Raw genomic sequence first — 13,691 nt, forward strand, 5'->3', positions numbered from 1 at the left:
TTTTTACGGTGTTAAGTATTCAATGATTTCAAAGTATTCTGGGTCCTTTGTCTCTTGAAATATTTGGAAGTATGTTTTATATTTTGAGCTTAGATTTGTCTTTTGTATACGTACAAATGTTTGCATTTATACCATGTGTGCATTCCTGGTAAATGTGGAAGTCAAATGCAGCCTATGAATCCTCTGGAATGGGAGCTATAGAGAGTTATGAGCTGCCATGTGGGTGCTGGGAACAGAACCTTGCAGGAACAGCCAATATTCTTAACCCCTGAACCATCTCTCTAGCCTCATGATGAACTTGTTCAAATAGTTTAATATAATTTTTGTCAGTTTATAATTTTACTGTCTGTGATAAAAATATGCATGCTGGCTGACATCAGATCACATTGTGTTTCTGGTACATTCTTTGAGCTCTACTTCACAGTCCTGTTAAATTCTATTTGTACTTTGATTACTGAGGCATACAGAATCCATTATCTGACTGTTGCAAGGTTCGATAAAGCCTTTCACTAATCCTTTCTATGGTACTCTTCAAACTTGTCTGCCCCCATTTCGCTGCCTGACCTGTCAGTGTTTAAGAGACATACTAAAGGCCCTCATGGCAGAAATAATGAATTTTTCTTTCTGATGTGTCTGTCTTTATTTATTCTTTAGGCTCGTCTGTTAGAACCTTGGGAGTTTGCGCTGCTTGGCTTTTCCTGTTAAATCAATCTTTTCATTCTATTCTAGTGAGTTTACTATTGTTCCCTAATAACTCCTTTTGGGAACTTTAAAGCCCATGTGATTAGTGCTATTAGCAGTGTGTTTCTGCATTTTTTTCTCATTAGTTTCCCTTCTTTATTATCTTTTTGGTCCTTAATTTTGCAATCTTTCCTTATCCTCACAGTTTAGTGGTATTTTGTGTAAGCTATAACAATTTTAATACGATATGAAAATCACTTTGACCTGACTGAAGATTTTAATCTTTTTACATTTAATTATAAAGACAACTTGTGTTGCAAAGTGTTGATTCTCATCAACATTTTTGTGCTTTCTTTATTCTCAGCCTCTCATATGGCTAGACTGGAGAGCTACCTTTTCAGTCAGTGTACTCTAGGCCACATATACCCAGGACATGTACCCTGCGGTGGGAGTTAGAGTGTTGCTTTTCCTCTCTGTCAGAACAGTCTTGGAGTCTGTGTAATGTGGTATTAGCTGCAAGGAGGACAATCACTGTATCTTGCACATTGAACTGTGGTTTAAGACACAGACTTGACTTGTGTCCAGGCTTTGAAATTTGTGGAATTGTTTGCAGTAACTAAGGATGGCTATTCAGATTTCTGTAATTGGATTAATTAAGTTCTATCATATTTTCATCACATGTATACACATGTTCACATAGATGTGATGGTTTTCCATTTGCATCTGTCTTGCCTTTTATGGAATAGGTTAAAGATTGTCCTTTTGATCACTTTGCTTTTCCTTCTTCTTACATGAAATGTTTAGATTTTTGTGATGGTTATTGTGGTTTCAGTGTGGCTAGGCTAGGGTTCCCAGGTTCCAATTAAAAGCTATACTATCTCTGCTTCTTAAGCCATGGTTTATGCAATGTGAGGGCCACTAAAAATTTGACAGCAGCAAAAAGTCTCTGCATGTGCACTGACTAAAACTTAAATCAAAGTCAAAGGTGTAAAAATGAATCCCAGGTATGTCTGTGTCCTGCCACACTGCTGTTTTACTGTAATTTTGGTTCTGAACACATGCTACACACACCCTGCATGTGGATTCTGACACAGCACACTACATCGGTGAAACACCACCATTCATATTTGAGACTATTGTGTTTCACAGATTGCAATATTTTGATTATACAGATGTCATCTGCTCTTATATAAACACAATGGTTGATAGAAAAAGAAAGGAAAAGGTTTAATGCTTTCTATGTTCCATATGTTGGTAAGAAATTGTTATGCCTTTGATTTATTATGTTAGAGAGTTTGAATTTTAACTGTGCTGCTGGAATTAATGACAAATTGCATAAAACATCATTTTATAAAATTTTGTTTGGTATTAGGACAGAATTTCCAACAATTCCTTAAAAGTTACTAAACATACCTTGCCATTTTGAGTATATGTTCATGTGAAGTAGTGTTCTCAGTATTGTTAATTATAAAATAAAATATTAATTATGTCTGAAAAATGTTGAAGATTTTCTATATTCTGCTATATTAAACATTGAGCCATGATTTATCTAAAAATAAACCAGGGCATAAATATTATTATGCAACTTTGTTCAATGATTTATGATTAGTAAAATTATATGTATATAACACTATTATTTTAAAATAAATTTATGATTTACCATTAGTAAATGTTTAATATATATCATACATTTATTTTAAAATAATATATATCAAATAATATATATCACTTACTGAAAGTATATCATATATTTATTTTAAAATAAAAGCTTTTTCTTAAAAAATATACAATATCTATAGACTGGGATCATGTAAAACATCCTCAGTGAAAGGAATCAATAAATGTGTAAGAAGCTCTAGTTCAGATGTTGCTATAGTGTTATTTTAAAACCATAATTAAATTTCTATTTATTTATTTTTAAATTTTAAATTGATTTTTATTGAGCTCTACATTTTTCTCTGCTCCTTTTCCTGCCTCTCCACTCCCCTTCAATTCTTTCCCAAGGTCTCCATGCTCTCAATATAAAGTAGATATGGAGGAGGAAGAAGAAGATGAGGAGGAGGAAGAGGAAAAAGAGGAAAAGAGGAAGGAGCAGGAGAGAGAAAGAAATAGAAAGAGACAGAGAAAGAGAGAGAAACGGGGAAAGAAAGAGAAAATGGGGGGAGATTCCAGTTCTGTTTCCATGGAAAGTAAAAGTAATCTTTACAAAGACAAGCTCCTTAGGGAAGACTAGGACTTCCAGATAATAGAGACTAAGGCAGCACATTCCATTGCCTTAGAGAAAGGATGGAGGATGTGTAGGCAGTGTGGTGACTCTATTATATTTAAGACCATGGATATGGGGTTTATATACATTACCCTTTGTGTTCTCTAGTTAAGTACACACAGTACCTGAGACCTCAACAGCAGTAGAGGTCAAGGAAGGGTTCTTCCTTAGTGTCAAAGAACTTGAACATTTTTATGTGACCACTTAAGATGCTTAACATCATGCAAAATCTATTTATTCCCACACTTCCAAGAATCTTATCTTTCTCATGATGGTACAGGTTTTAAGATTCACTATGATGTAAGAATTTAAGATATTGATATCAATTATTGATTATGGTAGGTTCTTTGACAACACAGCTATCGTTAGTATTTTTGGTTATGTGTATGTGTGTGCCTCTCTGTGAGGGTGGGTAGGGTGACAGTGTTGCATCTTGAATGCAGTGCCTGTGGAAGCCAGAGGAAGACATTGCTTGCCATAGAGTTAGAGCTATGAGCCAATGTGGGTAACGGGAACTGAACCGAGTCCTCCGAAAGAGCAATACATGCTCTAAACTGTTGAACCATCTCTTTAGCAGCTGGTAGGATGTTTTTATAGGATTCAAAGTCAAGCAATTAATTTTAGAAAAATAATTACTAAATTTCTATATTCCTTTATCTAAAAGATACCAAAGTTCCTTTCTTTTTTTGGTTGTATATATTAAAGAGGAGTACTAAGATCAGAAAGACTGGACTGAGAGAAATAAATATTTTATAATATATAATTTATTTTCCACTCAATACCAATATAAATATAATATTATTTTTTGCATAATGCCTCAGTTCTTTTTTTTTATTTTCGAGACAGGGTTTCTCTGTAGCTTTTTTTGGTTCCTGTCCTGGAACTAGCTCTTCTAGACTAGGCTGGCCTCAAACTCACAGAGATCCGCCTGTCTCTGCCTCCTGAGTGCTGGGATTAAAGGCGTGTGCCATCACTGCCCGGCAATGCCTCAGTTCTTAAGTAATATTTCATCTTGATATTTAAAGAACTTATATTCTGATAGAAATGGCTGTTTTGCTTATATAATAATAGCATATTGTTAACTTGAATATGGCATCTGCCTGCTCATAAAATCAACTTTTTGATTCCAAAGCTACAGAGAAACCCTGTCTCGAAAAACCAAAAAAAAAAAATCAACTTCTTATATTTTCATTTCAGTTTTATTCTTAATTATCTCTCTATGTTGATAAATAACATTATTCTAAAGGAATGAAGTTGATTTTAAAATGCCACTGCTTAACCCAGACTCAGAAAGACGATTATCATATGCAATCACTCATAGTGGTTTTGAAACATAGAGCAAAACAACAACAACAACAACAACAACAACAACAACAACAACAACAACAAAAGCCTACAAATCACAATCCCAGAGAACTAGACAACAATGAGATCCCTAAAAGAGACATACATGGATCTAATCTACATGAGAAGTAGGAAAGAACAAGATCTTCTGGGCAAATTGGGCACATGGGAACCATGGGAGAGGGTTGAAGTGGAGGGGAGAGGAAGGAGGAAGGGAGGGGAGCAGAGAAAATATATAGATCAATAAAATCAATAAAAAATAAATAAAATAAAATGTCACCTCCATTATGCCTAGAGCATACTTTAACCATTAACTTATTTTCTTCCAAAGGTATTTTCAATGTTTTCTTCTTTCTCAAATTGTCTCATCACCATCTTCTTTAGCATCTTGATGAATTCTTCTACTAATTCTTTAATAGATCTTTCTCTAGTCCAAGTACCTACTCTATTTCTTTGATTTTTCTTTATAATTTATTATAAACATTCCATTTTTGCTAAATGTATTTCACATGAGTAGTGGGCTCTCCTTTACTGCGCTTCCTCATTCTCTTTCAGAGTATATAATAAACAGGTGCTTCATTGTTATTGTTATATATGGCACTAACAATAATATTAATTTTAGGTTTATGAGATGTTAGGTAACTGCTCAATTGAATGTTTCACAAATATGTTAATATTCTGAAAAACATGAACTATATTATAATGATCTCTTAAGATTAAAGCCCTACATTTTCTGTTCATGGAATCTGTGCCAACAAATTACCCAGGACAATACTTTACATGTCCTGATAGCTTGATAAATTGATAAATAATTTATTAAATAAATAATTGATAAACAATTGATTCTCTTTGACACACAGTTTTCAAATTTTTCATTACTTTTATAGCCTTTAGAAAGAGAAAAAATAAAAATAAAGGAAAATGAACTTTATTGGGGGTTGTTAGCCTATCAGATATAAGAAGTGAAAAAATTTATGTCAGCATAACCATGAGGGTTTCCTATATGTAAGTTAATAGTATTAAATAGTTCTTTAGCACAAAACACTAGAAAAGATGAAATAATTACAATAGTAAAAATTTTAACAATATAAGAATTATGAATATGTAGAAATATGTTAATGTATCATGAAAAAGATGCTACTACTTGCTAAACAATATGCTAGTAGCTAAAAATAGTTATCAAACAAAACAATGTAATTAACAGTGGTAAACTTAGAAATTAGGTTCTTAAAATTATAATGTATCTATTTAAATGATTAAATTTAAGTTAGATTTAAAATTATCATTTTTAAGGATAATTTCTTCAATGATAATATCTCTATTTTGAATAAGAAACTGATAATTTTCCCATACTTTATTGGATGGTTTCACACCCGTAGGTATATGCGAAACTAACTTTATGAACTAGGTTACAGAGAAAGGAACGGAGGTGAAGAGGGAGGGATGTTTGTTGACAAGAATATATGGGATTAGAGGGAGAAATGAGAGGTAGATAATATCACATTTCATTTTATACATGCAGGAAACTCTTAAGAATAAGGACAGCGTATTAAATCTGGAAAGAGAGAAAATTAGTATATGGCATTAGTTTAGCCCATGCCAGACAAACACTAACAGTAGCAATTGTGGGAAGCATAATGATGTTTTCATTATGACCATAAATTTCCCTACAGAATAATGTGATAATTATTTCTGAATGTCCCACATAGTCAAGAAAATGTTTTTGCTCAGTATCAAAACCAGGGGAATGTCAATCTGGAAGTGCTGTGGACAATGGTCTTTTATCCAGTCACTTGTATTATTTTTAATAAAATGCTGATTGGCCAGTAGCCAGGCAGGAAGTATAGGTGGGGTGACCAGGCAGGAAGTAGAGACGGGGCAACGAGAATGCTGGGAAGAGAGAAGAGCAGTCTGCAGTGGTGACCCAGCCACAGAAGAAGCAAGATGTAACTGCCTCGCCAAATAAGGTACCGAGCCACGTGGCTAAAAGACTAGAATAATGGGCTAATATAAGTTATAAGAGTTATTAAGAAGTCTGAGCTATGAGGCCAATCAGCTTATAACTAATTTAGACCTCTGTGTAATTTCTTTGGGACTTAACGACTGTGGGAACTTGGCAGGACAGAAACCTCAGACAACAGATGACCCACATAGTCAAGAAATGTTTTTGCTCAATAGCAAAGCCAGGGTAATGTCAATCTGTCTCTTGCAAGTCATAGTTTATGCACATTTATTTCACAAATTTTCAGTAAGCGTTTTACCTCCCCAAATTATTGATATACTTGTAGATTCTATGTAAAGCAAAATGATTTCAGCAATTGTTCTGGGCCTGGTACTTCACGAGGAATTCCCATGAGGCATATCTGCACCTAAAGCAGTCTGAGGGACTGACTGGAGAAATTGCTTGCACAATGCTGCTCTGCATACAGTGAGCAAAGTTTTCCATGACTGAAGATGAAGATCCTGAAGGTAGGTGTACAATTTATAATCCCAAAGCTCTAAAATATTAGCTGTGCACTATTAACACCCTTTGAACAATGATTAAAAGATAGGGTATATTCAGCTCATAAAATTAGTCTGTATACTTTAGAAACATATGATCTGATATAGTTTATAAAAGTACACTTGAGTCAAACCCAACACAATGGTGATTGGAAAAAAAGTGCTCTGTGCAGGATACTTTTCAAAACCAACGCCATTTGAACTAATGGTGATTAAAGTTCTCTTTTTCAAGTATTATGTTTGCTTATTTTAACTTTGTGAACTGCAGCACAAATATGATTGGCATTGGGCAGTGACCTCTGAACTCTGAACTGACAATAGTAAGTAGTAGGTGAGTACTGTGGTTATAGATAGTGAGAAAATACTTGAGTTGGATTTTTTAAATGAGATTTTCAGTAGGGACTCGGGGCAACTACTCCAATTTACTAGGTTTATAATGTTTCATTTAAGTTTGAAAACTAATTTTTAAAAGATTTGACTAATGTAGCTGTAGACCCAACCTTAGAGATCAACAGAAGAACTGAAAAAGAAAATGTGGTGCGTGTGTGGGATTGTTTCATCCACAAAGAAAAAAAAATAAGTTATTTAGGGGAAAATAGCTACAGCTGGATATAATAACATTAAGTGAAATAAGTCATTCTCAGAAAAGCAGATACTGTATGTATTTCCTGGTTCTCAGCATCTAGATTTTATACCGTGCTATAAATCATGTATACACATACATATAAAGTGAGAGCGGAGGTGACATTGTCTGGGGAAACAAAGCAGACAAATGGGACAGGCAAGGGGTGAGGACAGGAGGGGATGAGAATGAGGCGCATGCTCAGTGTACAATGCAAAAGAACTCAACCTCTATGCTTAGCATGTGATGCATGAGACGCATGCTCAGTGTACAATGCAAAAGAACTCAGCCTCTATGCTTAGCATGTGATGCGCTCTTTTTTCTCACCAGTTGTGTAGCTTCATGGGCAAGATCTTTCGCTTCTCTGGCAACTCTCTCAGCTTCATCAATATTGTCCTTAATGTTACTGTAAGCTCTGAACGCTGTAGTGGCATTGAAAGAGATGTTCTTCGCCTCATCCAGGATTCTGTGAGGTTAGATCGGGAAAAGAGCTTTAGCACTCAAATAATGAACAATCACGTCATAAAAAGCCCAGCTTCTAAAGGATCGTGGCCAATATAATCAGGCTAATTCCAAATCCTACTGATGTGTCTATTCATTGTATCACATTGCATTGTTCTTTTTAAACTTTTTTCCTCAATATTTGCTGTGAAATATAGCCACTATTTCTTTTAAGATACTTTTGTTTTTCTTTCTCCTTCCCTTCCTCTCTCTTTCCCTCCTTCCCTCCCTCTCTCCCTCCTTTCTTCTTTCTCTCCCTATCTCTCTGCATGTGTGTGAGCATACACAAATGAAAATATGCCCATGTGCACAGCTTGAGGGAGTCAGTTCTGCTGTGTGGGTTTTGTGGGTTTTAGGGATTGAACGCAGGTCTTCAGACTTGGTGGCAAGCATCTTGACCTACTGAGCATTCTTTCTGCCACTCCTTAAACCTCTGTGATAGCCACTAAAGCCTTTGCAACCATGTGTCTAGGCAGGTGTGTGCAGGGCTACGGTACTTCCCGTTATCTGGGAAGCGCACTCCAGTTTCCAGAGCACTTGTATCCCATTAATCAAACAAATTCTACAATGTCTTCAGAGTAGGCACACTTCCCAGAAAACATAAAGAGATCATAGGAAAAAAAAATCAAATCATGACTAACACATCCCTAATGGGATATTTGGAATCCGGGTGTACTGATTACTGGCCACTGATTCATCTACGACTCTTTGCTCTAGGTTGGGGAAAGTTTGTTCCAAAACTAATCATGCATAAGTCGCTTCTGTGTTTCCAGGCATTCTTTCTGCATCAGTGATTATTAAAGATGAGAACACAGACTTGCATGTGGTGCATATTAAGTAGATTTACCCCGAAAAATTATTCCTAGGATGAATAGTTCCTGTTTTCGTGTGTGTGTGTGTGCCAATCACAAAAGTACAGAGGAAGTAAATCAGCCATACCTAGAGTGTTGTTTAATAAGCAAACCCTGAGCTCCAGTTTTCTTTCCTATGACCCATGTGATAATCCCAGTTACAGTGAGCTGATATTTATTTCATTTCTTTCATTGTTTTCAGGGTTTCTTATAGACCAGGCTGGCCCGGAGCACACTGCAGTTGAAGCTGGCCTGGAACTTGTGTCCTCCACTTCCCAAGTGCTGGGGTTATAGATGTTCACCATCCAGCCCTGAGCTGTTCCTTCAGAGTGGTACACGTTCTGTCTTACTAGAGGGAGGAGACTGAATGGCTGTTTATAAAGCTGCACATTTAGAGGCACGTGGAAACAGTGAAATGATTAAATTGCATTAGAAACGTAAAACTGAAGTTTGCAGCAGAACGTGTTTGTGTATTATTTAAAATGCTAATAGGACAACCCTGGTGCCTTCTAATAAAGAACAAAACACAATATTGTAAGGGTAGCCTAAGGCTATGTTCGTTTCCTAACCAGGCATAGTTGAATTCACTTTCAACTGTGACTTTTGATACTTTTCCAGGAGATGTATGCCTACGTTCTCTTAATTAGGATCTTCCATAGAAAAGCCATGCGGCTCTTTTGTTCATAATTATGGAAATCAAGACGTGAAAGTGATTTTCTGCCCTTTCTGCTTGTCTAAACTTTTGGATGAGTGTCAAGCTCTGCAGACATTTCCAAGCACACATGGCGTACCCATCAAGCACAGCAGACGACTCATTCAGCTGAGCAGCATGGCTCTCAGCCTGGAAGACCTTCTCAGCAAGCTTCCTGTCCTTTATTTCCTGGGAGAGGTCATCTATTTTGTCACTAAGCTCCTCAGACATCGGTGGCAACTTAGTTTGAATGTCTTCGACGTACTTGATATGGAGAGAGAAGAGCCAGCATTAAGAGCAGTTCACTCAGGCCTCCTTGAATTTCCTAATTTCTCTAGGAGATACAATCACATATGCTTGTTTTTCTCTTTAGAAAACATTTAGTCTACTGGCACAGAAAATATAGAATAAAAACAGTTATTTAATAGAAATCATAGAACTTTATGAAGCCCATTTATAAAAGTATTTTTCTTGTAAGATTACTTCATAGCAACAACTGAACATGTGACAATCATCGGGACCTTTTAGATCTTTGTATCCTTATTCCTGCACATGTCCCGATGCAACGTGCGAGACAGTGGGCCAAAGGTTTCCTTGACGATTTTCATTTCTCTTTTAACTAAAGCTATATGAGATAACAAAACAGATGGTAAGTGCTAGCCTAGGAACAAGGAATGATCTGGTCACCATGATAAGAAAAGTAATAAGAGAAGTAGAAAAGAAAACAACCCAAGCTTGCATAAGTGAGTACTCCAATAAAGTTAGGTTCTAACTGTTATCATTACCTGCATGTCCCCAACACTGTACTGCAATAATATATTCTTACAAAAACACAATGAGAGGCTTTTGTTTCTGTGGCTGAGTTTTGCTGCCAGTGTGGGAAGGAATTAAATCATCATATTCTTTCTCTTTGTTCTGAGCTTTATTCAATACTCACATCTATGACCGAGCTGATTTCATCTGCAAGTCGGTTGGCTTCATCAAGTATGTCATTGCCCTCCTTTAAAGTGTTCTCTATTTGTCGTTTGCCACTTTCAATAGCCTCTTTCTTTTTCTGTAGCATACAAAGAAAACAATATTACACCAGCATCGGGGTAAAACCCATCCCTACTGTGGTTTCCTATTTCCCCTGAGCTGCCTGAACAACAGGTTCAATAACAAAGTATATATTAACAGTTTGGCCAGATGACTATGATGTAACTTACCCACTCAACCCTCTTGAGAATTCTTCAACATCGAGCATACACAGGCCATTTCTCTTCCCCATTTGAGAAAGCCATCCAGGTAAATAAAGTGATGTGATAGTTACTAGAGAGTTAACAGGATTGCTAAGGCAAAGTGGGACCTTCATTTTAACTACAATGCAAGTGCTGACCACGTGCCACCAGCATCGAGTGTGCCAGACTAAACTGGAAAAACCTGATGAGTTCCAGGATGTACACAGAAATAGTTCTTTGTGAGCATAACTGTACCCTAGGGAAACACCAGAAATTCAAAAGCTGGGATTTTTAAGGGAATTTAGAGAGAATACCTTTTAAGAAGAAATTACCCTCTCCCCAAGAATAAACCTAATGGATTATTTCATAAAATGAGAACAGACTAACTTCTCTGTGAAACTTATGACTTGTCTCAAAGCTACATGAAGCTCATTCCTGGCCTAGAAGAAGAAAATCAATGGAAGAGAATTACTGCCATGCCTTTATGTGGAGTTTGCCTTTGCCTATTATTTCCTTTGTACTTTAAACCCATTCATATTCTGCCTACCCTTCTTCCCCTATGTGTTTAATGAAATCAATTAGAATGTTAGTCTCTGGCCTTTATATGTTTTTCATATAAATAAATACTAATGATAGCTTATACATGTGTAGTTTTCTAAGATGCACAGAGCAGCCTATAAGCCTTTGATTCTATGGGCCCCATCTCCATCCACTTGAAATAAGCTGGAAACTGAGTGTGGTCTTAGTGCTTGTGTCTCCATCAAATTTCTATGCTGAAATTCAACACTCCAATGTATTCGTGTTAGGAGGTGGGGCCTTTGGGAGATGATGAGAGAATGTAGCAGAAACCTCATCAATGGGGTCAGTGTCCCTGTAAAAGAGACACAAGGGAGCTTATTCACCTATGCACTATGTAGGGATACAGCAAAGAGATTTTGAGCCAACAAATAGACCTTCACCAAGCACTAATCCTCCTCTACCCCCCTGCCCTTGGACTATATGACATATATTTATTATGCTTTTAAATTAGACAGCTCCGGATTTTGTGATGGCAGTCAGAATGACCTAAGTCACTAACTGAGGAATCACAGACAGCATTGCGAAGTGAAAAGTGTAGCACGTGAGGGAGGGGCTAGAAAGATACTTTAGCAGTTAAGAGCACTTGGTTCAGTTTCCAGCACCCACTTAGTGGCTCACAACCATCTATAACTACAGTTCCAGGTGAATAGTGCCTTCTATGACTTCCTTGGTCTCCTGCATGCATGAGATACACAGACATACGTTCACATACACACACATTCACTTAAACAGAAAATTTTAAAGTGTAATTCTTATCTACCTAACAGGCCTTGGATCTTGAGCTGTAAAGGAACAATATATCTTACATTACAAAAATCATTCTTGTGATTTGCACGAGTGAGTGCCAGCTTCATACCTCCTTTTCCTAATTTTATCACCCACCACTTCACCACGATCCCAGTACGCACGTCTTTTCAGTGCCCTCTACCACATGTTCTTCAGTCCGCTGGCTCTGTTCCTCTGTATTTTCTGCTCATGGCCAGTTCCCTGACTATCGACCTGAAAAATCACCAATGTTTTTCCTAATCATTATGTACACGCTAGGTAAAGCACACGGCATTCAGCAACAGCCTGCCTGAGGCGAATCCCAGCTTACAAACCTTACAAGATTTTGAGCAAGCCATGTGGCCTCTAACAAATTGCATAGTTCCTCAGTACTCAAGGTGTGGCTCATTTTCTAGCAGCATGGGTCTCAACAGGAAGCTCGCTAGAAATGTAGCATCTCAATTCTTTCTGGGAAGTACTGACTCAGAACCAACACTGTAACAAGAACTCGGGCTTCTGTGAAAGTAGATAAAAAAAAAAAAAAGACTTGGCTTATAAGTCTTTGGCCAGGCACAAAGAAATGCTGTGCAATTGTTAACCATTATATTGTTGGTTTTGTTCTTAGTTCTCAATTATTGGTTATGTGTATGTGAATGTGAGTGTGTGTATTTATTTTTTTGAGTGTGTATATTTATGATTGTGTGTGAATGTATGTGTTTATGTGTGTGAGAGAGACAGAGAGAGAATAGTGTGTGTGTATGTGTGTGTGTGTGTGTGTGTGAACCTGAGTGTTTGCTCTTGTGTATAGTGTATGATCATGTTTAGGTAGTAAACGCATATCTGCAAAGTAGGTACATGTAAAAATACATACATGTGCATATGTTGAAATAGATATCTTTATCTTAGTTTTGACACAATGTCTGTCACTGAACACAGAGTTCAAAGATCTGGCTATGCATAATGTCTGAGGAGCTTCAGGGATCTGCCTATCTACAAACCCTGGGGCTACAGACACAGGCTGCAACATAAGGCATGTGAATGAGTCCTGGGGATGCAAACTCAGGACTTTGGGCTTGTGTGGGAGGCACTTTGTCAACCGAGTCACCTTCTAAAGCTCCTTTAAAATTTATTCTGTGGGGGTATTTCACCAATTGTAGGCATACAAATGACTTTCATTTTCTATACATGTTGACAGATCATGGTTAGTTTGAGGGGGTCTAAAACACTAGTTATTTAATGGACATCAGAGAAATAAACACATCACTGTGCATGTACAGGGACCACTGAAAGGACACAACCTACTGAACTGTGGATAGTGATGGACACTTCATAGAATGTTTAATGAGGAATCAGTGTGGGGTTGCAGATCATGCATTATATAACCAATATACACTATACAAATAACCAACAAACCCTTACCCTGTATATTATCTCACATGTCCAGGCTTCTAAGCATTTCACATACTTGTTAATTGGAACCAAGAATATACCCTTCACTACAGTGTGAGTCCCATAGAGACAGTTTTATGCAGCACCTGTCTCTCTCGTACTTCTATGAACTTCCCCAGTGAGCAGGTTTGAGTGAGTGAATGAAAGGGAAGCTTACGGCTTGTTCAGCGACACAGCTCACTGAGCCATTGTGTCTCTGGAAGGTTCAGGGGAGTATTTGATT

General features: G+C 37.0%; 1 protein-coding gene across 3 annotated transcripts in view; it reads right to left on the reverse strand.

Moving 5' to 3' along the window:
• The window catches only part of Lama2 (laminin subunit alpha 2), a 583,059-nt gene that overhangs the window by 98,859 nt on the left and 470,509 nt on the right, over positions 1 to 13,691 (reverse strand). For all 3 annotated transcript variants that reach the window (XM_041653904.1, XM_041653903.1, XM_041653905.1), the window contains 3 exons: positions 10,396 to 10,512; positions 9,559 to 9,722; positions 7,743 to 7,881 (listed from right to left, as the gene is read on the reverse strand). In XM_041653904.1, the coding sequence (XP_041509838.1) occupies positions 7,743 to 7,881; positions 9,559 to 9,722; positions 10,396 to 10,512 (420 nt within the window). The remainder of the gene's footprint in view (positions 1 to 7,742; positions 7,882 to 9,558; positions 9,723 to 10,395; positions 10,513 to 13,691) is intronic.

The sequence above is a fragment of the Microtus oregoni genome, unplaced genomic scaffold, assembly GCF_018167655.1.
Source record: "Microtus oregoni isolate MIOR12 unplaced genomic scaffold, Mior012 000006F_ref0000085, whole genome shotgun sequence".
In the NCBI taxonomy this organism is placed as follows: domain Eukaryota; kingdom Metazoa; phylum Chordata; class Mammalia; order Rodentia; family Cricetidae; genus Microtus; species Microtus oregoni.